Here is a 27,082-nt window from a genome sequence, read left to right on the forward strand (position 1 = left end):
AACAAGTGGTTTTTGTGCAGTTGGGGACGATGCGGCAAAACGAACCCACCGGTTTTCGCCCTTGATTAGAGCTGTGTGATTTAATTGTATGTTGTATTTGGGTAATTGATATTGATTTTAAAAAATGTGGTGGAATTACTTAGCATAAATGACTGGCTCAAACTAATAAAATTTCTTTGATATGAGAAAATTCTTACAGTCAAGTAACCTAATTTCGTGCTAACCTATTTTTCGTGCATTTCCGGAAAGTATTAATAATTTACATGTGCGACTTCGCGTAACCTCCACATTTGCTTGTTTTGGTAAACATGGGTTATCTGTACAATGTCAGCTAGTAGAATGAATCCAGTAGTTTCAAGCAAGGTAAAACGTATTAATGTATACTTTGACACATACCAAATGGCGGATTTCAGTTATTACCAAACGTCACAATTTTTTTTTGGCCGAATTTCCTTACAATACCTAGCTGTAATCGGAATTCCAAGTGTCGTCTGCTAGAATGTAGTCCAACGAATGAAGTCACGTCAACAAGCGGATTCCGTGTCAGCAGAAAAATTCTATGGAACACAAAGCGGGCCATATTCTTATGTTGTTTCAATGACTTTTAGCAATAACTCACGCTACGTATCTTATTTTGTCGGTCACTATTTTTTTTAAATCACGGTTCTTTGAAGGAATTGTCACTAGTTATAATGAATTGATTATATTAAAGATAACAAAATGGTGTAATATAAACAATAAATACAAAGAGGCACAGGGTAGCTATAGAAAAGGATACAGCACTATTGATCAAGTTTTCACATTACAATCGTTAATACAAAAGTATCTGACTAAATCGAAAGTTCGCCTCTATTGTATATTTGTCGATTTTAATACAGCTTTTGATGGCATACAGCACCACCTTTTTGCAATATGTTTTGCTAAAAAATGGCATAGCTGGAAATGTTTTTAATGTCATAAAATCTATGTATAACCACCTACAATCTTGTAAACAGACAAATAGGTCACAAGTCTCCGAATATTTTGCAGGCACGATAGGAACGAAACTAGAATATAGCCAGCTACAATCTTGTATACAGACAAATAGGTCACAATCTCCGATTATTTTGCATGCACGATAGGAACGAAACAAGGATGTATCCTTAGTCCATTGCTATTCACAATCTTTAAATGCATACCAGTGTCAAGGTATTTTTGGGCAGTGGCTATTTACCACTGGCGTGGAAAGCGTGGTAAATAGCCATAAGTACACTTACAGCTATTTACCACGGCGTGGTAAAATTAGTCATGATTTGATATTCTTTTCGGAAAAAATTGCTTAAAACTACCTAAATATTTAAAATAACGATTTTGCAATCAAATAATCATCATTTTCATCAAAAATTCGCTTTTTGAAAATAAAAGTCGTGTTTGTTTACAAATAAATGTCAAGGCCGATTGTGAAGAGTTCATGGTTCAAGGATGAATACTTCTCAATTCAAACCTATCTAAAAAATTCCGCGTTGTATGAAATTTGGTGTACATTCATTTGTTCTTTCGACAATAGATTTTAATTACAAATTAGTCAAAATTTACTTTTAACCTTGTGAATGAATTGGAAAGCAAGCTTATTACAAGTATATCTATTCAAAATCAATTGAGGAATAAACTTCCTCAAACGATCGGAAGGTTATTTTGTGTGAGAATAAGTTTTGAAAATAAATTCCTGCATTTTATGCAATGTTTCTCCTAATATTACTGCGTTTTTACAAGTTACTACAGTGGTGTATTTAGAGGGTAGTTCCCTCGAAAAGCCAAAAAGAGGGTAAATGTGCCCCTCACTCCCGTCAATGAAATCCTGGTTACGCCACTGAGTAAGTAGACCTAATGTATATTTTCACAAAAATTGTAATGTTGTGTCCTATGGATATTAGGGTGATATGAGAATAAAAATCCCATAAAAGCGCAGGCCTAGGCCATGAAGTTAGAATTTTATATTTAGCTAGGTACTGTTAAACGCGTTCGCCCCTATACATTTTCGGTCTTTATCATGTTTGCCCCTAGATCGTTCGCCCTGGGTCCGTTCGCTCCACAATATTTTATGACACAATAACCCATGATCCACAAAATTTGGACAAAATGTTTAAATATGTGTTTAATTGTCGAACTTGGTCACTTATAAATTTAAAAAGGACCCGTCCGCTATCATGTGACTAAAAACTGACTTGTTAGTCTTTCATTCAAACCTCTTCCAATTTGTCGTCCAGAAACTTGCCTTCACCTACACCATGTTGTTTCTCTAAAGGATCCTATTTTACTTTGTGTCCAGAATTAAAATGAACTTCGAAACAAACAAATGAATTATGTGAAAATTGTAAAAACTACTTAAAGTTCTCAAGAAAGTGGAAACATGGCTCACTTTTCAACTCGATTCATGCAGCATGGAACAATTTTTTTGCGACCAGGACAAATAATTTTCAAAAGGGACAGTTACGCCAACTTTTTGACCAATAATACTTTAGTCTCAGAAACGGGATTGTTTTAGCTAAGCCAATCAGTAATAGTGTTCACAGGTCACCGTCCAAATTTGGGCCTCAAACGCACATGTGAATTATCCGTGTTTGAAACTAGTATACAGAAGAAGTCTGCAGTAATGATACAGATATTGACAATGTTTGATTGTCGTTTGTAGTAGAGGTCAGTAATGATACAGATATTGACAGTGTTTGACTGTAGTATGTAGTAGAGGTCAGTAATGATGCAGATATTGATAGTGTTTGACTGTAGTAATATGTAGTCGAGGTCAGTAATGATACATATATTGATACTGTTTGACTATAGTATAGTTTAGTAATGGAACAGATATTGATAGTGTTTGATTGTAGTAAGTAGTAGAGGTCAGTAATGATACAGATATTGATACTGTTTGATTGTAGTATGTAGTAAAGGTTAGTAATAATACAGATGTTGTTTCTGTTTGACTTTAGTATGTAGTAGAGATCAGTAATAATACAGATATTGATAGTGGTTGATTGTAGTATAGTTTAGTTATGATACAGATATTTATACTTTTTGAATGAAGTATGTAGTCGAGGTTAGTAATGATACATATATTGACAGTGTTTGACTGTAGTTTGTAGTAGAGGGAAGTAACGGTACAGATATTGATAGTGTTTGACTGTAGTATGTAGTAGAGGTCAGTAATGATACAGATATTGATGGTGTTTGCCTGTAGTGTGTAGTAGAGTTTACTAATGATACAGATATTGATGGTGTTTGCCTGTAGTGTGTAGTAGAGTTTACTAATGATACAGATATTGATGGTGTTTGACTGTAGTATGTAATGATACAGATATTGACAATGTTTGACTGTAGTTTGAGTAGAGGTCAGTAATGATATTGGTAGTGTCTGACTGTAGTATGTAGTAGAGGTCGGAAATGATACAGATATTGATAGTGATTGATTGTAGTATGTAGTGGAGGTCAGACTACATGCTACAGTCAACACTATCAATAGCTGTATCATTACTGGCCTAGACTACATGCTACAGTCAGACACTACCAATATCATTACTGTATCATTACTGACCTAGACTACTTACTACAGTAAGATACTATCAATATTTGTATTATTACTGACCTATACTACGTACTACAGTCAGACACTATCACTATCTGTATTATTACTGACCTAGAGAACATACTGCAGACAGGCATTATCAATATAATTATGTATTATTACTGACCTCTACTACATACTACAGTCAAACAGAATCAACATCTGTATCATTACTAACCTTTACTACATACTACAATCAAACAGTATCAATATCTGTATTTTTTTCTGACATCTGGAAACAAACAATTCGGTTAGCTCAAAAGAGTGAGTCGGTTGAGTCTAAGATATTTTTCAACACTTTAATGAGGTTCCTACTTGATTATTATGAAGTTTTATCTAAATTTATCTAAATTTATCAATAATTGTGCCTTCTTCAGTGTTTACTAGCTAGGGAGGTTACAGGCTCAAATAAATTGCATAAATAGTTTCTGCAAGACGTAAGGAATGAAAATTAATCTCAAGAAAACTAAGGTTGTTGTATTTAGACGTGGTGGTATACTTAAGGCAAATGAGCATTGGTATTTAGATGGTAAGGAGATTGAAACTGTAATTCATTATTAATATTTAGGAGTATTTTTCGCACCAACATTATGTTGGACCCTGGCTGTCGATTCATTATCACAACAGGCAAGGAAAGGTTCAGGAATGGTTATTTCTTTTGCAAATAGGTATAACGTTAGTATCAAAGATGAAAGTGCCTATATTATGTTATGGGGCAGCAGTGTGGGGATACGAACGTAAGGATGCAATAGAAAAATGTCAACTCAGATTTCTCAAGGCAATACTACACGTAAGCTCATCCACTAGTAACCATGCTGTTTATGGCGAACTTGGCCGATTCCCTTTACACATTTATTTTTTCTGTAATGTCATCCAATATTGGTTAAAATAATATATTTACCTGATTCAAGATACCCAAAGGCATGCTATGATATGCTGTTACAGCTTCATAACGCTGTAAGGACAACATGGGCTTCAGCATGTCAGCAATTTATTGAATGTATATGTGTATGGCTATGTATGGGACCAACAAGGTGTTACTAATATTAAAGGTTTCCTATATTCGTTTAAACAAATATTACAAGATTGTTGTAGACAGGAATGGTTAGATATCATACATGATAGCCCAAAGTTAGAAAATTATAGGTTAATTAAGACTAATCTAGAATTAGAGTTATATCTTAAGGTAGTCAGAAATAAAAGTCATAGAATATCGCTTACTAAATTCAAACCATGACCTTGCAATTGAAACTGGTAGGTGGCAAAATAAAGATAAGAATAACAGAATATGTGTATATTGTAAAAATCACCAAGTTATAGTGATTGAAGACGAAATCCACTCATTAATAGAATGTAAATTGTATGATAATATAAGAAATGAATTACTTCCTGATGTCAAAGTCTATTTAAGCAGGGGAAAATCTAGGGTAAATGTCTTTAAATATGTTATGTCTGACCAAACTTTTATGGATAATTTAGCATCGTTTTTGTATAAATCCTATATAGTCAGAAAGAGTTATCCTTAGTTTTGAATATTTATTATTATAATTATTGTACATAACGTTTTGTTGGATTTGTATATAACATATTTCTACATATTTAAAGTTATTGTTTTATATTGTGAAATTTGTACTATGGCTGGAGACCTTATTTACTGAAATAAACATTACATATTAAAGATAAATACTAAGAGAAGTTAATTATACCACCGGGTATCCAAACAAAGTGTTTTTCTCGACTTATTTATAGATCAAACATTGTACACGAATGGGTGACGCATTTTGCCGCCATTGTCGAGTTGGCTACTCATGAAATATGGGTCAAAGTGGTGGATTCATAAAGAAAATCGAAACAAACCAATTTCAAATATGTTATAGAATATCTGAGGAAACATCTAAGATATAAAAAAAAAATTCCGTTTTTTTAACTTTGACGAAATTCGATGTTGAATCCTTATATGCACGAAAATAGGTTACACCACTGTACTTTAGTCTCTAAAGACTGTTTTATCGTTCTGACAGCTGCCAGTGGGCGTATGTTGCTTTGCCTTGCAAGCTATCTTTGAGTAATTGTCCTTGATTTAGGAAAAACACGTTTCAAATTGTTTGTGAACACAATAGAGAGTATGGTTTTCAACTGATTTTCATGAAGCTTGATGTGATGATGTATATTAATGAGATCTTGGTCAACTTTGAATTTGATGTTTTTTTGAGTAAATGTCCTTGACTTGGATAAAATGCTTCAAAATTTGTTCATAAACACAATAGAGACTACAGATTTCAAGTGATTTTTATGATGAATGTAATGAAATGAATGGAGTTTTACGTCTTTTCATTTATATTATATCTCGTGGTCAAGTTTGAATATTCCACAATTTCACTTTTAACAATTTTTCGCCCTTGATATTAGAGCTGTGTGATTTAATACTTTGATAAATTTGGGTTATTGATTTTAAAAAAATTTGTGGAGTTACTCGGCATAAATAACTGGAAGTAAATATATATATATATCATTGAATTGAAACAAATAAAATTTCTTTAATATGAGAAAATTTGTACTTTAGTCACTAAAGACTGTTTTATCATTTCTGATAGCTGCCAGTGGGCATATATTACCTTGCCTGGCAAGCTTTTTTTTTTCGTTATTGTCTTTTAATAAGTAAACATGCAAAATTTACTAAGATAGAGGCCACAGTCTTTGTCTTTGAATGAACTTGCTATGCATGTATTATTGAGGAAATCTCGGTCAATGTCAAATTTTACATGGCATAATATGGGGTTAAAATAAGACCTATGGACATAAAAAACAAACATAAAAAAATCATTTTAATATCATCTTATATCTGAAGTGTTTGTTGACATTATAACTATATTTGGGATCTAAAACATCAAAAAATAAAAGATACTTCTTAATAGATCTTGGCAGAGGTAGAAGCAAAATCTTTTCAGAGATACTAAAGCGAAGATGTCTTCTTATAAAACTCCTTGTCTGGGCCTTGAGAGGCACAGGCTTGTTTGGAAAATTGTCTAAAAGAGAGTGAAGTTCAGCTAACAATGCCTCTGATAATTTTACAAATGATGATGCCTTTGTCAATTGTAAGCCACATTTGTGCAATATTGAGACCAGATATGAACTAAAATATTTAGTTCTGTTTCCAAAACAACACTCTAATAAAGGGTTATTTCTAACAACTGATGTGGCAAGGGCATAATTTTGAACAATACACTGAATGTCATTTATTGACAAAGAAGCTAAAAAAGAATCCAGAACACCACAAGGATTAACACCTTTCAACAGTAATGTTTCTTTATAGCACTGATTATTTTTGTTAAAAAGCTGATACAGGTCTTGTGTGAAATATTGAACAGGACACAAGCTTAAAATCTCATCGACCAATGTTACATCTTTATTGTTTACAGCACACATTAAAGATGTACTCCCACTGGCATACCTTGCATTTGTTATCGTCCAATCTGCATTATGTTTTAAAAATGTCTTCAAAAGGGGTATTTTAGGGTCAGAAAGTAATTGTCTTTCTGGATTATTCATAATTGTCAAATGTAATGCTGTATTACCATCTTTATTTTGAATATTAGGATCACATTCACTGTTGAGTATTAAGAACACAGCTTGGGCTTGTCCTTCCAGAACAGCTTGCATGAGAGGTGTATTTCCTGTATAATTTTGACTATCCAAGTCAATGTTCGGGCAATATTTAAGAAGCCTTTTTAAGAAATATAGATTTGTTGAAACAGCTGCCACATGTAAACTGGTATTTTCTTTTGCATCCACTAAATTATAGTCCACTTGTTTGCTGAGACATAAATCAAAGAGTTCTTCATTTGCTGATTCTATACTGTACATTAGAATTGTCTTGCCTTCAGCACACTGCAAATTCTTATTACCTCCCCTTGAAAGGTATATCTCAAATCCCTTGGCACCCCCAGATAAAACGGAATAAAACACATCACTAAGAGTACTATGACCCTTCCTCATCTTGAAACAGGCATAAAACTTATGACTGTATATCTAGTTGTCTTTGCCTGTATCTCAAAAAGAATCAGCTGCAATTTTTAGTCTTAATGAGACAGAATTTTAACAAATATCACAACAAAAAATCTATTCAAAATAAAGCACTAATTAGTTAATTTTGCAAATGTAAAAACAGCCAAATATATATTTCAAATAAATAACATAGAAATTAAAGCGCCATACAAAATGCGTAAAAAACAATAAGGAATTATTAAAGTGGAATAAAAGTCTTTCAGTTTGAAAGCATCACAACATTTAATACTTGGCACCAGTCTGGGAAAATTCCTCTATCTTTCATCTCTGTTTCACTGATAATTTACTGATTTCATGAACATTAAAATCATCAATCACTGACTTCTCAAGATCAAAGCTGTACTGAAAATAAAAAATCCTTATTAGACAAGAAATATTTGACTTGACAAGAGCTCATCACATGCTGGTAGGACAGAATATGAAATCTTCTATTGTTGGACCCCAGTCTGTTAAGTAAGCCCTTTGATCAGATAGAATCAATCCAGAGCTGATAAGAGTCCAGTTCCCTGATCATAGCTCTAAAATGTGATCTTATCACCCGATACAGTTACAACGATCATATATTTCTACTAAAATAACGAAATTTTAGTATGTCTTATGAATATTAATTTCAGGTTTTTTTGAGACAGAAATTTCTTTGAAAAAATTAAAATGAAGGCTTTTCAGTTTAGAGAAGGGCCTTAGAATAAATGAACTATATCAAATCAAAATAGACATACTTTATATTTATCAGTACCATTGGTAGATTTAAATACCAGCTTATTCAGTTCCTGAAAAACAATTGACATCAGAGTAAATGAAATTGAATTGATCACTTCAAAACATACATATCATAAGGTAGAGTCGTAATTCAAATCCACATAATTCAAAGAATTGGTGGTTGCATCTTGTTTACCTTGAAATTCCCTCTGAGTTGGATTTTATCAGACAACTTGAATTCAACACCACTCAGCTCATGTTTCAGATGTCTGCCTACAAAATTTAAACATTATTAGATTCATAATATGGTGGTAATGTGATCATATATAGGCATCTGACAACTGTGCCCTATATAAAAATATTAGGCGACATCGACAATCAAATTTTTTGTTATAAGTCTAAATTTAAGCTGGTAAACTAAGAGAAGCACAATATCCTGTCCAAAGACAATATAGGTCTATCTCTTTAAAGGCTTCCCAGCCTAAACATATCTCGAAAATATGTAAACACTTTTACCCAGTGTAGAGTAGTAAATATTATTCGAAGATAGCGTAGACATTCTGTTTCAAAGCTTGGGTTAGAAAACAGAATGACAAAATAATGGTTTATGAAATGTTATTTTCAGTTGTGGCCATTCCTTTGGACTGTGTTCGCTTCATACAACATAGTAAATGTGTTCTGAAGGGTTTTCTCTAGAATGGTATTTCTTACAGAATGTTAATCAAATACAAAGCCAACCAGACTACGAATAAAGCATTTGATTATGAAATAGATAATACTAAATAAGCAGCAAAAGGCAATAAAAGACCACAAGGCATGGATAGTCGAACACAGCCAAATTGAATTTATCTCCCCTTAGTGGTAAACTGAAAGTAGAATTTCTTTGTTTACAAATAAGGAAAATTTGTAACTTTCTCACATTCTGCGATCCAGGTAAAGTAATGGAAAAATTAATCATTACACCGGAAACTACCGCCAGCTTGATTGTATCCCTCGGAATCAGACACTTTTTAGTGATTTGAAATTTTAAAAATTCCATGCCTCCTGGAATGGCTTGATTCAATCAATCTGAATCAGTCATTAAATATCCCAGTCCTTAATATAACACTGCGCTATTTTAAGAATTATATTTGTATTTTTACAGCCAATAAGTTATATGGCAACATGTCTGTAAACTATGCAACAGGGTTGTCAGATTATGATAATAAAGGGAAGTGTGGTCAACCAGAATATTTTGATGATGAAGAAACTGTTCAGAGAAAGATTGTTGAGCTAGCTGAGATGGTGAAAGCTAGTAAACATCTTGTTGTTCACACTGGAGCTGGAATCAGTACATCTGCTGGAATTCCTGATTTCAGAGGACCGAACGGTATTTAAATTATTGATCTTAAGTAAACCAAGTACCGGTACTGTACTAGCGATCTGAACAGCAAAATCCAAAACAACAGTTTGGCCAAACATTAGCAGCGAATGAACTTTTCACATGAGCGATCATGATCATCTGAAATATTATGATTGACCCAAAGATATTTAATTAGGGGCTGTATAACAAGGGATGGTGTGTGTCAATTTAATTGTGACTAAATCCTATTTCCTAGTGTTCATCAAAGGTATTTAATATAGGGATCATTCAAGTATTCTTATGATAGACAGTTTCTAGAAGACATTAAGAGTCAACATCGTTTAATGTTTTGAATACGTTTTGTTGGGAATTTAAGCCATAAATTTACGTTTGAGTTGTAGTGTAACTTTATGTGTTATTGATAACAGAAATTGACTCTATCAGCTAGTAAAGCAAATATTAAGACTAGTGTATCCTTTTTGTAATAATCATGAATAGCAATATGTGATCTATTGTTTATCGATATTGACTTAAAAGTTTGATCATTTCAGGTGTTTGGACTCTAGAGGAAAAAGGAGAAACTCCACAAATTAATATAACATTTGAATCTGCTCAACCTACCAAAACACATATGGCCCTGATTGAATTAGAAAAATTAGGTTTGTGTTCTTGCAATTTGATTATGATATAAGATATAACAATGTTCTATATCTTACCACTACAGCTTAAAACATGTAAAACTTGCCTGCAATCACCAGCTTAAACAATTTACACAGTTAGTAACATTAAATGGTTATGAAGACTTATGATCCATTAGGTAAACTGATGTCTGATAATTATTTTCATAATTAAACCTAGGTGATAATTAAAGTTTTTAATTCAGAATTACAGGAATTATCACCTATATTCAGAATTACAGGAATTATCACCGTGAAAATTAATGTTTTTAATTCAAAATTAAAAGTGAAATATGTCGTATGCGAACCACCGTAAGGAGCAGACAAGCGTATGTGTTTGACCGGTCATGACTCTTAAAATCGCTAGCGAATATTTACACGAGATCATGAAGGGGCACTCTGAACGTCACATAATATCAGAATCAAGCCCGATTGGTGAAAGAAATATCAATCGCCCAACAAAATTTTTATTTAGGCAATCCATACGGGCGGAAAAAATTGTCGTCGACTTGACTGCAATCACCCGATAAAATACTCCCCTCTGCCTCCGGCATTAAGCCTGTTATTTAATATCAATATTCACTATATATACTGTTATTAATAGGCATTGTGAAGTATGTGATCAGTCAGAATGTAGATGGTTTACATGTCAGATCAGGATTACCTATAAATAGATTATCAGAGCCTCATGGTAACATGTTTATTGAAACCTGTGATAAATGTCATACAAAGGTAATTATTATTCTCAAGTTATTGATCAGGGGTTAATCGAGTTTCCCCTTGCATTTAATACAGTATTATATTGTCAGTTTGGTTTAACTAATATTTGAATAATTTTTATCATTCAAATTTCCTGTGATACATCTAATAATTTTTTTGCAATAACACTCTTTAAATTACATGTGCCACAGGAAATTTTATAGAACAAAAATTGAATCTATCAGAATCGATAGTTGTATGAAAATATTCTTCTAAGAATCAGAAAAATGTATTAGAGTATAAGGTAATGTTCCATTTAAAAAAAATGAATAAATTTACTATCATTTCTTTCTGACTTTCTCTCATCATAACAGTACATTAACAGTCACTGCAGCCCAACTATGGGATTGAAGTTAACCGGTAATTTATGTACTCAACAAAAGCCAAGAGGAATTTGTAGGTAAGTCTGGAATTGTTTACTATAAACAGGTTTTCTAGCCTTTTTATATGTATCAACGCAGTCCCTTGAAGTTCTGTCAATAGCTGTTTATCTGTTTGTGAAAGACAGGTGTATCGGGAAACACTTTTAACTTCTATTTGGGACATTCCAATTTTTTGTCCGATGCCCATGGTTCCTGCAAAGCCATCTTGTAAGGGGAGATACCTATTATGTTATTGTGGTCTGGTGTTAGGCTGGTTACAAATTCTCTTGCGGGAGCTGCCAGTTAACTCTTTCTGGCATTTCAGGAACCACAAGCATCAGATGAAGAATTGCAATGTCCCAAATACTAGTCAAATGTGTCCCTGATACACATAAAAAGAAAACGTCTTTACAATCCCTTTAACTGTTTAGTATGATAGAAATAAAAAATGAATTGCTGTTTTTTGGACACAAGAACAGTAGGATGCAAAAACAAGTGTTTGCAAATGTGAAAGAGCCTTTTCCCCATCCAAATTTTCATCTAGCAGATTCTGGTCTTCATTTTAGTTAAAACAATCCTTTGGTTCAATGAATCTAAATCATCTTCCAATCAAATCTAGAAAGATCAAGAAAATGGACCTGATGGATCAACGAGTTAGGCTTGTGCAACCAGATACTTTAGTTTTCTAAAAAAATATTCTATACATATAAATATTCTATGTTTTTTATTTGTCTATTTCAGGGGGCGTTTGCATGATGCGATATTAGACTGGGAAGACTCTTTACCAGATCATGATTTAAATCTTGCCGATTATCATTCAGGGTATGTCTGTCTACTTTAACCCATAGAAGTTGCATGTCATGTTTCTCTTTAGTAGGTCAACATCATTTTAGGTGACAATAAACGGTCTGTCTCAAACTTCTACACCTGTGACATGCAATTAGAATCACACACTAAAAAGCATCTTTATTTCAAGGTAGGATAATTGGTTGCAAAAATTAACAGGATAGTGATTGGAACTGACATGAATGTTTAAGGTATCAAATTATGGCCATTTAGGTTATCAGTTTATCTCCTTTTCTATGAAATTGTGAAATATATCAGTATATGGTAGCAGGTTGGATTGTCATCGATTAGGTGCCATGGATAGAATCTTTCTCAAGGTAAGAAAATTGCTATAGCCACGACCAGTGCATTTCTTTAAGGAATTATTGATGAAATGATTTTTTATAATTCAGGAAAGCTGACTTAAGTTTATGTTTAGGAACCTCACTTCAGATCATTCCATGTGGTAATCTTCCTCTGGCAGCAAAAAAAAATGGCGGAAAACTGATAATTGTGAACCTACAAACTACAAAACATGATAAAAAATGTGATTTAAAAATCAATAGCTATGTGGATCAGATAATTTGTGGTCTGTGTGAAAAATTAAATGTTAAAATTCCAGAATTTACAAGTCCTACTGTAAATTTAGAATCTGTACATACTTTAAAATCAGAGAAAAAGGGACCCAAAATTGTGGTTGAAGAAGTATTGAAACCTGGCAGTGACAATATTAAAATTGAAGCTCTTGTGAAATCAACTGTGAAAATTGAAACTTCAGGGGTGAAGCCAAATACTGCTGAGTTGAAACAAGAGTCAAACACTATCATAAAACCTGATATTAAAGAAGAATCTCAGAATGACTTAGCTCAAACTAATCTGAATCTTGCCGATGTCAAAAATGATATCAAATGTCTAAACACAAGCTTTAATGATTCCAATCCCATTCCCGACTTTTGTGATGTCAATTGTGATCGAACGGATGAAACTCAAACTAGCAGTTCTATAGATAATTCATCATTTTTAAACTCAAGCAATTCTTGTATGGAACCTCCTCAAAAAGTTCTGAAGACTGCTTGTTGATAATGTATTTTTTGAATGATAGATTTTGATTAAATGAATATTTTGTTAATGTTTTGTTTTGCCGTAAATACAAATTTCCAATGGTCCAGGTGCATATTTGTTGAAGTAAGGTAGACAATAAAACAAGGAACAAGTCCATTATCGTGAAGCTTTTAAAAAAATATGTTTCAAACAAGCATTGTTCATAGGACTAGGACTCTACTCTGCTTACAAAAATGAGAAAAATACTACAGGCTTTATTAAAAACTGAAAAATTGAAACTGAAAATGTCCAACCAGAATAAGAAGATATGAGTACCGTAAATAGCTATTGAAATTTTAATATCTCTGTTGATTCAAAACCTTGTTTTAATACTTGATAATAAGTAAATTCTGTTATTGAGGAATGAGTTAATGCATTCCCTTTTAACACTTGAGACGAACAATTGTTAATTTTTACAACAATGTAGTCCCCTGGCTGTATGGGCTGGAGTGTTCCATTATTTTCAACCTCAACATTCGGAAATATAACTTTTGTGTTTCTGTCATTTCGTCCATATAAATCACTTTCCGATCTCTTACTTATTCCTTCCACTAGAACTAATTGTTCTTGTCCGATTTGATTTTTATGGCGTTCCAAAACCAGTTCTCTGAAAGTATAGACGATTTCATCAAGTCTCCTCTTCTTTATGTCTAAAGGCACATCATCCACAAGGCGATGAAATGCTTGGGTCTTTTCCCTCATACTGTACATAAAACTGAAACAATATTCATATTTGGCTAATTTCAATAGAGATATAGTGTCTAAATGAGCCTCCTCTGTTTCCCCACAAAACCCTGCGATAAAATCACTGGTTAGAGCTACATCAGGAATAATGGAGCGAATGTGATCAACTAATTTAAGATATGCTTCCCGTGTATAGCCTCTTCTCATGTTCTCCAGCACTGCATTGTTTCCACTTTGGGCTGGTAGATGGATATTGGTACCAATATTGGCTCTTTCTTTGATCAAGTATAAAACTTCATCTGGGAAATCCTTGGGATGAGGAGATGTAAATCTAAATCTTATTTCTGGATTATCTAAGGAAACTTTATCCAATAGATCCGAGAATCTTAATCCTCCTTGTTTAGTTTTGTACACTGTTTTAAAACCATTGCTTAAAGTTGTCTGCTGTCCTGGAAAAACTCTTTCTGATGTGTCACGATAGCTATTGACATTTTGTCCCAACAAAACAACTTCTTTCACACCCTGTTCTGCTAATTTTGAAATTTCTGAACGGATTGAAGAAATTGGACGACTTCTTTCACGGCCTCGTGTAAAGGGCACTATACAATACGCACACATATTATCACATCCCCTCATTATAGACACAAAAGCTGATTTAGAAGAAGGATTAATCCTGACTGGTGATATATCTGAATACGTCTCCTCCAAAGACAATTGAACATTTGCAGCAGATTGATTTGATTCAGTGATAGCTAACAATCTAGGAAGATCTCTATAAGCATCTGGCCCACATACAAGATCTACTATTTTTTCTCTTTCTAAAATTTTAGTCTTCAATCTCTCTGCCATACATCCAAGAATTCCAATTTTTAAGGGCAGTTTTGATGGATGTCTGTTTTGTTTGATGGACTGATAATATTTCAGCCGCTTCCATATTTTATCTTCTGCTGATTCTCTTATTGAGCATGTCATGACTAATATTACATCAGCATCTTTTACAGAATTTGTTTTCAAGAATCCATTATCTAGCAATATTGACATGGCAACTTCAGTGTCACTGAAATTCATTTGACAGCCATAGGTTTCAATGAAAACCTTTCGTTTTGTTTTTTCCAAGTTTTCAAATTCAAAATAATTTCGGTCATACTCATGATTCAATGGAATTTCTGATTTCTGGATAATAAAGTCCTTTAAGGAGGGACCTGAAGACAGTTTGGATAAATTATCATTACTTTTCACGCCATTAGAGTAACTTTGGTAGTCAGCATCACACAATCCAGAAAAGATTTTTTCTACTTTCGGTTTAGCAATATTCATACTTCCATGACTTGATGATGTTTTTGCACGTTTGGGGATGTAGAATGGCACATGACGCCATGTTCGCAACATTTTCGCTTTATGTGTTTGTTCCTTTGCAACTCTATGTGATCTTAGTCTTCAATTGCAAAGGAAATGTCTAATTCAAGAAATTAACTTGGAAAACGTGAAGAAACCGGAAATGTTAATCAACCTTATATATAGTCTCTATCATCCAGTCCCATTCAATTAGTTATAGTATACTTTAAAAACGAACATATCTTGATAAAATTGATTTGTGTATTTTGTTTGTCAAAGAAATAATACACCTTACCATTTATCTAGACTCTTGATACATTAAGGGCATTATATATATAGACCGTCATTGTCCAAACTGACCAGTATTGTTTGACTGGTCGATTGGATTCCCCGACGACCTTCACCTTAGCAGAAGGAGAAAAGATGCAACACCAACAGCAAATCAATTATAACTATTTTCTTTCATAACTTGCTCCATCGATGTGAGATTTTTTGAATTTTGGATCATGATCAGCATTCATTAGAGAATGAGCGGCTTATAGTAAACCTTACTCAGTTACAACTTCTACATTAACTGTAGTTGTACATGGAAGGAGTTGTAGTCGTCGTTTTCATCTTTGACTCTTGGTAGCTTGTTTATTTGTCACCTTTTTTATACTTTCCAGCGTCCATTGTTGTCGGATCTAATCCACACAAAAGACCCGTTAGAAATTGTTCTATAGGCCAGCTTACCATTGATTACTTTATTTCACAATTCAGCCTCAATGCAGTTACATAATTGTCCACTTCAACCACAGAATTGACCACTTCAACAAGCAACTTCCTAGAAGAAAATACAGTTGTAGAGAAAATCAGTGAATAATAAGAAATGTTGTCCAATAAGAGTCCAGATCTACCTTGTGGAGTGTGTGGAAAAACAATTACTCGTAACCTTCTCTTAAAACATGTTGCTATACATAAAAGGCGTCTTATTAAAGAAAAGCCTTTTAAATGTGATTTTTGTGAAAAAACTTTTTCAACGTACCATTACTTGACTAAGCATAACAGGATTCATAATGGAGATAGCCCTCACATCTGTGTAGTTTGTAATAAGTCATTTTCTACAGATTTTCACCTGAGTAAACATTTTAGTGTTCATGAAGATAAAACCTATAAATGTGGTTTTTGTGACAAGTTATTTGCTGTTAAAGCTGTTTTAACGATGCACATCAGATCACATACTGGAGAGAAACCTTATAAATGTGATGTTTGTAACAGTGCGTTTACATCTAATCGCAACCTAGTTAGACACATTCGCACGCACACTGGAGAGAAACCATTTAATTGTGATTTTTGTAATAAGTCATTTTCAACTAGAGGTTACTTGAAAAGTCATATAAGGTTACATACTGGAGAGAGACCCTATGTATGCGAATTTTGCAATAATTCTTATGTAGCCGATACTGATTTGAAGAAACATATGAGAACACACACTGGGGAGAAACCATATAGTTGCAATTTTTGTCACAAAGCTTTTTCCCAGAGTTGTTACCTTACAATACATGAAAGAATTCATACAGGAGAGAAACCCCATACTTGTGATGTTTGTAGTAAGTCATTTGGCACAACCAGTGAGTTAAATAACCATGCTAGATTACACACTGGAGAGAAACCTTTTCAATGTCAATATTGTGGTAAATCATTTGCTAGAAAGTGGTCTTTGACATTACATGTAAGAATGCACACAGGTGAAAAACTTTCATCTTGTGAGTTTTGTAGCAAATCATTTGTTAAAAAAAGTGATTTAAAGAAACACATCAGAACTCACACTGGAGAGAAACCTTACAAATGCGACATTTGTAGTAAATCATTTGCAGGAAGTAATGCTTTATCTAGACATGTTCGAATACATTCTGTAGAAAAGCCCTAAAATCTGATATGGTTAGTAAACCATTTGTAGGGGGTAGTGAATTATCAAAAAGTTAGTATACATACTGGTAATAAATAGAATTTAAAAACATTTTGTGTCATATTAAACACCTTTATTGTTAGCCATTGGCCTTTATACATCATTTGTGTTGAAACGTTATGTGCTTTGTTATTAAAGAAGTGAGTTATACCATAATGTTCTCCTTGTGCTTTTTGTTAGATGTACAATATGTTGGCGAAACCCAAAACGCGTTGCATACTCCTCTAAGCGGTCATTGCTTTGACATTCTTCATTCTTCAATCGCGAATCATTTTAATCCAACCAATCATTCCATTTAAGATCTTGTTATGCCCATAGAAAAGGTTTCTGTATTTACAACGATCAATCCAAAAACCAAAAGGGAGAGTTTCTGGATAGACCAATTACAAACTTTTGTACCCAATGGCCTAACATCTCTATCCTAAACGTTTGGTGACTGCTTATAAAAGGAATAAAAATCTGAGTAGGCCAAATGTTCTTGTCCATGGTAGATTAGACCCCCTTTCATTAACTACCTGAAACAATAGCTTTGCATTTCTGAATTATTTGTTTATCTTGTAAAACTCTCCAGAAGTAGGTAATTTTCTTTCGAATTGATGTATTCCAATGCTGAAATCCACAGTCCCTACTTGGCCAGTGCTTCTATAAGAGTGTTTCTCTTTTAAAACCTTATACCACTTGAAACTGATATTTTGTGATAATAAATCAGTATCAAACATTTCTTAACTTTGTTTCTCTGCAACCCATTAATGGACATTAAATTGGATTCGGCTGTCATTTTAGCACCTCGGAACTTTGAAGCTCTATATAAAAAAAAACCATTGTGCTGACCAACTCATTTGTAATGCCATGAAATAGCTTGTTTTGACTGGTCGATTTGACCGCATACCGATTTGACTTGACCTTGACGTCAGTAGGCTTATACAGTTCTATGGTTAGATTAAGAATAGTATGGCGGTATTCGACAACCTTTTTTTGTCCAGGTATTCAGAACCAGTTGTTCAGTGCCCTATTGTCATGGTCGTTATCAGTGACCAAATCCAAGCAACAAAACATTGAAGTAAATTTATATTCTGCTATATAGGGCCTATTATTATTCATATATTGTGTAAAAACAACACCAGATCTATATAACGTGCATTAGTTCTGGAACAGGGGTGCGTCTAATAACCAGACAGGACCAGAAGATACCAATTGAAACTTCACATAAAATGAATTGCATGAATGCCTTTTTTGTTAAGAAATTCTTGTAAAAGTTCCTCCAATGCTTAAGGGATTTCAATCTTGATTTTAATTGCTTGCATTATTTTATTTCAGAAAGACATAATAAGATTTTTTGAGAATTTGAGAAACGTTTATGAACAGATTTGGTTTAATATGGATGCTCACTGCTCAGTCAACTGCAAACAGTATGTTTTATTGTGTGCAGTGAGAAAAATTGGGTTTTTCTCCTGTCCTTTATTGTGAAAGGGAGACTGGAAAGGATAAGCATTAAACTTCATGGTCTGAAGGTCTTTTTGCTTAACAAAATGATGCCTATTTTGAATTGTATCTCTGCTCCATGTGGAGTTTGTGGGAAAATCTTCTCTTATAGCAAGCTGATGAGACATGTTCCTAAACATCAAATGAGGAATATTGGAGAAAAACCTTTAGAATGTGACATTTGTGGTAAATCATTTATTACAAGTGGTGTATTAACTAGACATATGTGGGTACATAGTGGAGAGAAACCTTATAAATGTGACATCTGTAGTAAATCATATCCAGTTAATTCTGAATTACAAAGACATATGAGAATACATACTGGAGAGAGACCTTACAGATGTCATTTTTGTGGTAAGGCATTTATAAGAAATTGTGATCTGACAACACATCAATGGATTCACACTGGAGAAAATCCGTATAAGTGTGACTTCTGTAGTAAATCATTTCCTCACAAAGGTCATCTTTTGCGTCATATCAGAACACATACTGGGGAGAAACCTTATGAATGTTATGTTTGTAATAAATCATTTAGGACTAATGGTGATTTGACTAGACACAAAAGGACACATACTGGGGATAGACCCTATCTGTGTGTTCTATGTAATAAAACGTTTGCTCAGAGAAGTACTCATTCAAGTCATGTTAAGACACATTTTGGAGAGAAAACTTTTAAATGTGATGTTTGTGATAAATCATATGCTTCCAAGACTGGGTTAACTATACATACAAAGAAACATACTGGGGAAAAGCCTTATACATGTGGTGTGTGTGATAGGTCATTTAATAGAAAATATGACGTTACAATTCATATCCGGACACATTCTGGAGACAGACCATATCAATGTGTTCTCTGTAGTAAATCATTTACTACAAAAAGTGAATTGACAAGACATGTCAGAACACATACTGGAGAAAAACTTCTTAAATGTGAGATTTGTAACAAAACTTTTTATCAAAAAAGTCATTTCACATATCACATGAGGACTCATACTGGAGAGAAACCCTTCAAATGTGACTTATGTGATAAATCATTTTCGTCTAAAAGTCATTTGACTCCACACATACAGTCCCACACTGGAGAGAAACCTTATCCATGTAATGTCTGTGATGAAGCATTTACCAAGAAAACTAACTTGGCTATTCATATGAAAACTCATCTTTGAATGATCCTAGCATAAAATTTATATTATAAACATAACGAATAATTTTTTCTACCCAATCCCCGAGTACCCAGCCAAAACTACACATGCCACATTTTTGTTATGCGCTAATACAATTTCCATATCAAACTTGTGAAACTTTAGGAAATAAGTGTAATTTGACACATTTTTGTCGGTGTGTGTAAAATTCTGAATTCCCGAACTGTCCGAATTGGGTCAGAAAAGACAAAAAAATCGGATCTAAATTGCGCCAAAGGTCGTGCACAAATTCGGGAATCAAAACATTTTACATTAAAAAAGGAATACTTTTAAAAGCCTTTATTTGGTCACATCACAATTTTTTTTCTTTATTTTTCGTGTATACTGTGCTAATTTATAATGATGCCGTCTATGAATTGATAATTTTTATTTTTAATAAATATAAGTTCAAACAATCAAATTTAAACAATGTCTCATCGCTGTACACACAAGGGCAATTACTCGGAAACTGTTCATCCGATTATTACCATTTTCTAACTTGACCAAGATCTCATCATGCATATTTAGCTTCATCAAGATTGGATAAAAACTGTAGTCTCTATCGTACCTGCAAGCCAAATTTGACAAGTTTTTACTTGTTTTACAAGTCAATAACTCCGCAACCCTTCATCTGATTGTTACCAATTACGAACTCAAGTGAGATCTCATCAATATACACATGCATACCAAGTTCCATCAAGATCAGATAAAAACTGTAGTCTCTATCGTGCCTACAAGCCAAATTTGACGCGTTTTTACTAAGTCAAGGGCAAGAACTGTAAAACCGTTCTTCCGATTATTACCAATTTCGAACTTGAACGAAATCTCATCAATATTTCATATCAAGTTTCATCAAGATCGGATAAAAACTGTAGACTCTATATATCGCGCCTAATGTGAACGGATAGACGGACAAGGGCGACGGCAATATACGTCCACATTTCCATTTTCCATTTTAAAGGATGGTATTTGATGTCAAGTTTTATTATTTATTACACATTTCCATGTGGGCGTATAAAAAAAGGTGAGTCTGAAAGCGTGGTTTATTTATTTCATACCTTGACTGCAATCTTAGAAATGACCACGCGATTTTAAGAATTTATACAATCAGATCTGGATCCTATTTTGAACCAAATACAGCGCCATAATTTCAGGAGTAACAAACTCGACAATGGCTGCTAAATGCGTCACCTATATCGGGGTACAATTTTGATCTTAGTAATACTAATTTTACTGCATAAAATATTAATCATACCACAAGTGCAAAGCAATACAAAAAAACAAAAACTAACACATCACCAAATAATGTGAATGATGACAAAATACATCAGTTGCAAAAAATAAAAAACTATTACAATACATGAAAAATATAAATGAGCATAATACAAAAAAAAAGTGTGGGCTAATGAAGACGGGCAACGCCATGCAGGGTGCGATGAGGGAAATTTTACCATTTTCGATCTTTAAGGTGCACAACCTGTAGCACACGGGGCCTCTGTTTATTGTCTCATCCGAACGACTATAGACGCTTTTTCCATGTCAATCCTCTTACCTGCATCACTGACAGGAGGAAACCGGGTTGGATATACATAATGAGACAGAACAATTGATATCTTAATACAAAACTTAATATTATAACATATAACATCTTTTAGTTTCTGGGACATCCATAGTTGAATGCGTGAAAGATGAAGCTGCTTAGCGTTTTTTAATATTAGGCCTACTGGGTTTTCATTTTTCATTAGGAATTGCAATTTTCTATCATTTTTATACGCCCACATATGAATATTATGTGGTCGTAAATTGCTGTCGCCCCTGTCCGTCGGTCCGTCCGTTAACATTTCTTGTGAGCACTATAGAGACTGCAGTTTTCATCTAATTTTTATAAAATTTGGTGTGATGCTTTAGATCGATAAGATCTCGGTCAAGTTCGAATTTGACATATTTTCGAAGAACGGTTTTTGAGATATTGCCCTGGACTTTGTTAAAACGCGTCAAAATTTGTTCGTGAGCACAATAGAAGATACAGTTTTCAACCGATTCTGATGAAACTTGGTGTGATCATTGGAATAAGATCTCGGACAAGTTCTAACTTGACGCATTTTCGAATAACGGTTTTTGAGTTATTGCCCTTGACTTTGTAAAAAAGCGTCAACAGTTGTTTTTTTGCTCGTGATTAGAGCTGTGTGATTTAATTGTTTGTTGTATTTGGGTTATTGATATTGATTTTAAAACATTTTGTGGAATTACTCAGCATAAATAACTGGCATATATATATGTAATTGAATTCAAACTAATAAAATTTCTTCAATATGAGAAAATTCGTACTTTAGTCACTATAGACGGTTTTATCATTTCTGATAGCTGCCAGTGGGCGTGTAAGTTACCTTGCCTCGCAATGCCTTTCTTGTAATAACGTCCCATTTCTATTTCGAGTTTGACCTCCAATTCTAAATTTTGTCATTGTAATTCTATGTTTTGGATTTGGTATTTCATTCAGATATGTTTCAGAAAAGTTGTCATTTGCTTTGATAACTTCTCAGTTTGTTTAGTTTTTTTTCCATCTTTGCTATGTGGGCATTGAATTTTCTGATAGATCAGACTACTGAAATATGTGTTTAAATTTGGTTGTGAATGAGTATTGTATATAAATGAGAGCCAACTATACTTTCCATTTTAGTGTAATTTTTCATTTTCAATAAGAGTAAGGCGTAAAAGGCTTGAGAAAGGGATTTTTTCGATTCGATTGTAATTTTTCAGCACCTCATTTTTAATAAGGCATTCAATCTAAAATCATCTTAAAGTTAATTCAATATTATGTTAGAGAACACGCATCTTTGGAGGAGTCGAAAATCCCCATTTAACAGGGTCTTTTCCATCTGACTCCAGCTGACAACACTGACAAAATATACATCAGAGGATGGAATAGAGGCAGATGTTTCGGAATAATAGTCAGTATGCTGGTGTTGATGTCCTGTTTTTCTTCCCAAAGCATGGCGTTCAGTACAAAAGATGATCCTTCAGTTCTGGGCCTGACTTGATGGTCTTTGAGTTGTACATCAAGAGATCTGGAATTTGGTAGACCCATCCTATTGGATTTTGTTTTTCTGAGGGATTCAATTTACCATTGGCTATCATAAGGCGTTGTATCGCCAGGAAACACTGTTTCAATACCAACTGAATTCTTTACGATCTTCTTAATTTTGTTTGATAGCCAATGAATAGAATTGCAGGTCGGGGTCTGTTGGAGAGATGTTGATTGGAGGTCAGCCATAATAAGTGTTGATGGAATAACTTCTTGTACAAATGTTAAAGGTTATTGTTGTAGGCCTACCAGCATAATTATTGTTGAAAGTATTTAAAATTCATTATAATATGTGCAATGAAGATCACACTATCACTATATTTAATTAAAATATCAAGCTGCAAATACAGTGGAGACCCGTTAAACCAGTTGCCGATAATTAGGAAAGCTCAATATCCACACCCTTTTCACTGGTCACGGAATATATTATCATGGACAATTGCCCGTGAATCTACTGAATTTACTTAAATAAGGGATGGAAGGCTCAGTGAGTTAGATGCTTGCCTGCTAACCTGCCATCATGGAATGGGTTTAGTTAATATCATCAAATATTTTAACCCGGCTTTCTGGTCGAAGAGGCTGACATGGAAAACACTTTCTGCCAATCGGATGGAATAATAATTATTTTTCAATATATAAGAATATAATATACCAATAAAAAATAAATATACATACCCTGTAACAAGTAACAAATAATTTAGTTAAGTAATACTTGAAAACCATAAGGCCAGGGAGATTAAAAATAGTTGTATATACACTTGAACGAAAAAATTTGGTATTCAAAACTATTATTGTATAACATCAAAAACACAACATTTGGATCTCAATGAATTATTGGTCTAAAAAAATAATTTGCTAAAATTGACACACAGTACTTCATTACAATGACTATAAAGTAAATTAAGTAATTTAGTATATGATTATTTGGTACAACACATATTTGCAGATAAATACTCATTCTTCATTTTACTTATTCAATTATCCATGCACACTCTTTTCAAAATTACATTTTCCCAATCATTGTGATTCTTGGAGTAAAGTATGTTCTTCAAATGTAAAATCACCAAACATTATATTTCTATGGACTCATGGCCAGTCAAAAACAAATGATAGGCATTCGAAATTTTTTTTGAGAACATTTTTGAAATACATGAGAAAAAACAAAGACAATGTTGTCAGACAGTAATATTTGAATCTTAAACAGCTAAACTACATGTCAGCACAATTAAATAAAATCATAACACTGCTGACAAATTCAGGGTCCAAATTGGTCATTAATACTCATGTGAAGTTAATTGAATACAAATATATATTACAAATGAAAATACAAAACCATGCCATTCTATTACAATAAAATATAAATTACAAACAGATAATAGGCATCCTCCAACCAATTACTTCAGTGATTTTTTCACCGTGTTTGTATTCCAGGTAACCAGGCAGTATTCTGAATGGCATAGATTCCTTCCTGTTTAAGTCTTGATAACATTGGTTGGTAAATGTCCAGGGTGAAAGGTCTCACGATACCTGTGATCTGAATTTCTCCTGAAAACACCAAAGAATAATTGCAAGTCAAAATCACTCTTTTGATTCAAACCTGTTCGAGTTCTCCAGTTATACAAATATTAAAACGATTATTATTTGATGGTGTTCAAATAAATAATAGACTTATTGTAAGTATGCTACCACCACCATGACCTCACAACAGAGTGATCTTTATTATTGCCCAATGCAGGAAAAAAATGTGAGTTATGATTGATATACATGTACTTTCTAATATGAAAAATCAACTAGCTGCTACCAATATATTGCCAAACTTTTATTTTTGATTTCGGTTTCATTGGGCAGTCTATATTGTTAGTACTTTGGTATTTAAAATTTGAGTGAACCTAAAGTCAGGCTTTCATTCTGACACGAAATAACCTGGAAAACTACTGAAATCTTACCATCTAAAACCATTTTGGTTGCTATAGCAGTAGGTACTCCAACAGTCTTAGCCATGGCAGAATACCCATTGACATCACCATAATTAACCAGGTTATACTGTCTACGTTCTCGTGTTAGATCAGGCCATTGTATCTGTACATCATGATGCATCAATAACATATCACGTTCCTGTGGTCCTGTGTTTTAAAAGGAAAATACTGTTCAACTGATCAGAGGCTTCACCTTCACACTGGTGTTGAACTGCTCAACAAATTTGAGGTCCTGGGTTCTAGTCCCAGATAGAAATTTTTTTAAAATTCAAGTCAAACACTGTCTTTTTATATCATTTTATGTTAAAAAAGGGCTGTGTAAAATATACAATGCTTCAACCCTAGCTAACTCTTAATTTCCTTAAACCAATTGGAGCCACTGGCAAGAAAAGTATACAAATATTGTTTTTGGACCATTTAAGCCTCTGTGTCATCTTTTTCCCAACCAATTTGTGTATATTCAACTCAACACTCAATGTCGCTCATAAATACATCATACGTTTGAATATCAAAATATAAGATAGCTTGCCAGGCAAGGTAACATACGCCCACTGGCAGCTGTCAGAAATAATTAAACAGTCATTAGTGACTACAGGGTTGCACAATATAGCTAATAGAGTGAAACGTCAAGTCAGACACGATATTTCGGTGAAATATTATCCGATCATCACGAAAAACGATAGGGATCATCTTCATAATGACATTGACATACAAAATAAAAATCAAAAGAATTTGTAAACAATTGTAGCCTGTAGAGTGAGCACGAGTTGCACAATATAGCTAATAGAGTGAAACGTCAAGTCAGACACGATATTTCGGTGAAATATTATCCAATCATCGCGAAAAACGATAGGGATCATCTTCATAATGACATTGACATACAAAATAAAAATCAAAAGAATCTGTAAACAATTGTAGCCTGTAGAGTGAGCACGAGTTGCACAATATAGCTAATAGAGTAAAACGTCAGGTCAGACACGATATTTCGGTGAAAAATTATCCGATCATCATGAAAATCGATAGATCATCATGAAAATCAATAGGGATCATCTTCATAACGACATAGACATACAAAATAAAAATCAAAAGAATCTGTAAAAAATTGTAGCCTGTAGAGTGAGCACGAGTTGCACAATATAGCTAATAGAGTAAAACGTCAAGTCAGACACGATATTTCGGTGAAAAATTATCCGATCATCACGAAAATCAATAGGGATCATCTTCATAATAACATTGACACACAAAATAAAAATCAAAAGAATCTGTAAAGAATTGTAGCCTGTAGAGTGAGCACGAGTTGCACAATATAGCTAATAGAGTAAAACGTCAAGTCAGACACGATATTTCGGAGAAAAATTATCCGATTATCACGAAAATCGATAGGGATCATCTTCATAATGACATTGACACACAAAATAAAAATCAAAAGAATCTGTAAAAAATTGTAGCCTGTAGAGTGAGCACGAGTTGCACAATATAGCTAATAGAGAAAAACGTCAAGTCAGACACGATATTTCGGTGAAAAATTATCCGATCATCACGAAAATCAATAGGGATGATCTTCATAATGACATTGACACACAAAATAAAAATCAAAAGAATCTGTAAAAAATTGTAGCCTGTAGAGTGAGCACGAGTTGCACAATATAGCTAATAGAGAAAAACGTCAAGTCAGACACGATATTTCGGTGAAAAATTATTCGATAAAGTCTTTAATAGCTTGATTATGAATTTCAAATGATCTTAAAAATATTTATAAGTCAAAGCAAAGCCTCAAAAACAGTTCATTAAATTATCATTAAATTCAATAAGGTCTCATTGACGTACCATCAATGGCAATAACTCTGAAACTGTTCATACGATTATTACCTGTAAAAGCTTTAGCCTCTTTCATGCCCACATGCCAAATTTGACCGTTCATCTGATTACCACCAATTTGAATTGACCGCGATCTATCAATATA

The 27,082-nt window shown here is 33.5% G+C and overlaps 5 protein-coding genes across 5 annotated transcripts in view; 2 read left to right on the top strand and 3 right to left on the bottom strand.

Annotated features, from left to right (window-relative positions):
* Positions 1-7,159: 7,159 nt before the first annotated feature.
* On the bottom strand, positions 7,160-8,994 carry LOTGIDRAFT_218439 (hypothetical protein; the record flags this gene model as incomplete). Its single annotated transcript, XM_009061194.1, has 4 exons — positions 8,879-8,994; positions 8,559-8,635; positions 8,383-8,433; positions 7,160-8,005 (listed from the first exon to the last, which is right to left on the bottom strand). A coding segment is annotated over exon 4 (435 nt), but the record flags the coding sequence as incomplete, so codon positions are not given.
* A 532-nt stretch (positions 8,995-9,526) lies between these two features.
* LOTGIDRAFT_83936 (hypothetical protein) lies at positions 9,527-12,969 on the top strand (the record flags this gene model as incomplete). Its single annotated transcript, XM_009061063.1, has 6 exons — positions 9,527-9,731; positions 10,256-10,363; positions 10,986-11,113; positions 11,455-11,540; positions 12,244-12,324; positions 12,741-12,969. Coding segments are annotated over 6 exons (837 nt in total), but the record flags the coding sequence as incomplete, so codon positions are not given.
* A 744-nt stretch (positions 12,970-13,713) lies between these two features.
* On the bottom strand, positions 13,714-15,180 carry LOTGIDRAFT_178952 (hypothetical protein; the record flags this gene model as incomplete). Its single annotated transcript, XM_009061195.1, has 1 exon — positions 13,714-15,180. The coding sequence occupies one exon, from the start codon at positions 15,178-15,180 to the stop codon at positions 13,714-13,716; it is 1,467 nt and encodes a 488-aa protein (XP_009059443.1).
* Positions 15,181-16,648: 1,468 nt separating this feature from the next.
* Positions 16,649-20,466, top strand: LOTGIDRAFT_234081 (hypothetical protein; the record flags this gene model as incomplete). The annotated part of the gene is made up of 2 exons (XM_009061196.1): positions 16,649-17,306; positions 18,965-20,466. 2 exons carry the CDS (start codon positions 16,649-16,651, stop codon positions 20,041-20,043), a joined length of 1,737 nt encoding a protein of 578 aa, XP_009059444.1. The 3' UTR covers positions 20,044-20,466.
* A 3,281-nt stretch (positions 20,467-23,747) lies between these two features.
* LOTGIDRAFT_218445 (hypothetical protein) overlaps positions 23,748-27,082 on the bottom strand; it is a gene marked incomplete at its 5' end in the record, with an annotated part of 20,642 nt that continues 17,307 nt past the window's right edge. The window contains 2 exons of the mRNA XM_009061197.1: positions 23,748-24,688; positions 25,090-25,266. Coding sequence (XP_009059445.1) covers positions 24,555-24,688; positions 25,090-25,266 — 311 coding nt within the window. The 3' untranslated portion in view covers positions 23,748-24,554. The remainder of the gene's footprint in view (positions 24,689-25,089; positions 25,267-27,082) is intronic.

This window comes from Lottia gigantea, assembly GCF_000327385.1.
Source record: "Lottia gigantea unplaced genomic scaffold LOTGIsca_46, whole genome shotgun sequence".
Classification (NCBI taxonomy): domain Eukaryota; kingdom Metazoa; phylum Mollusca; class Gastropoda; family Lottiidae; genus Lottia; species Lottia gigantea.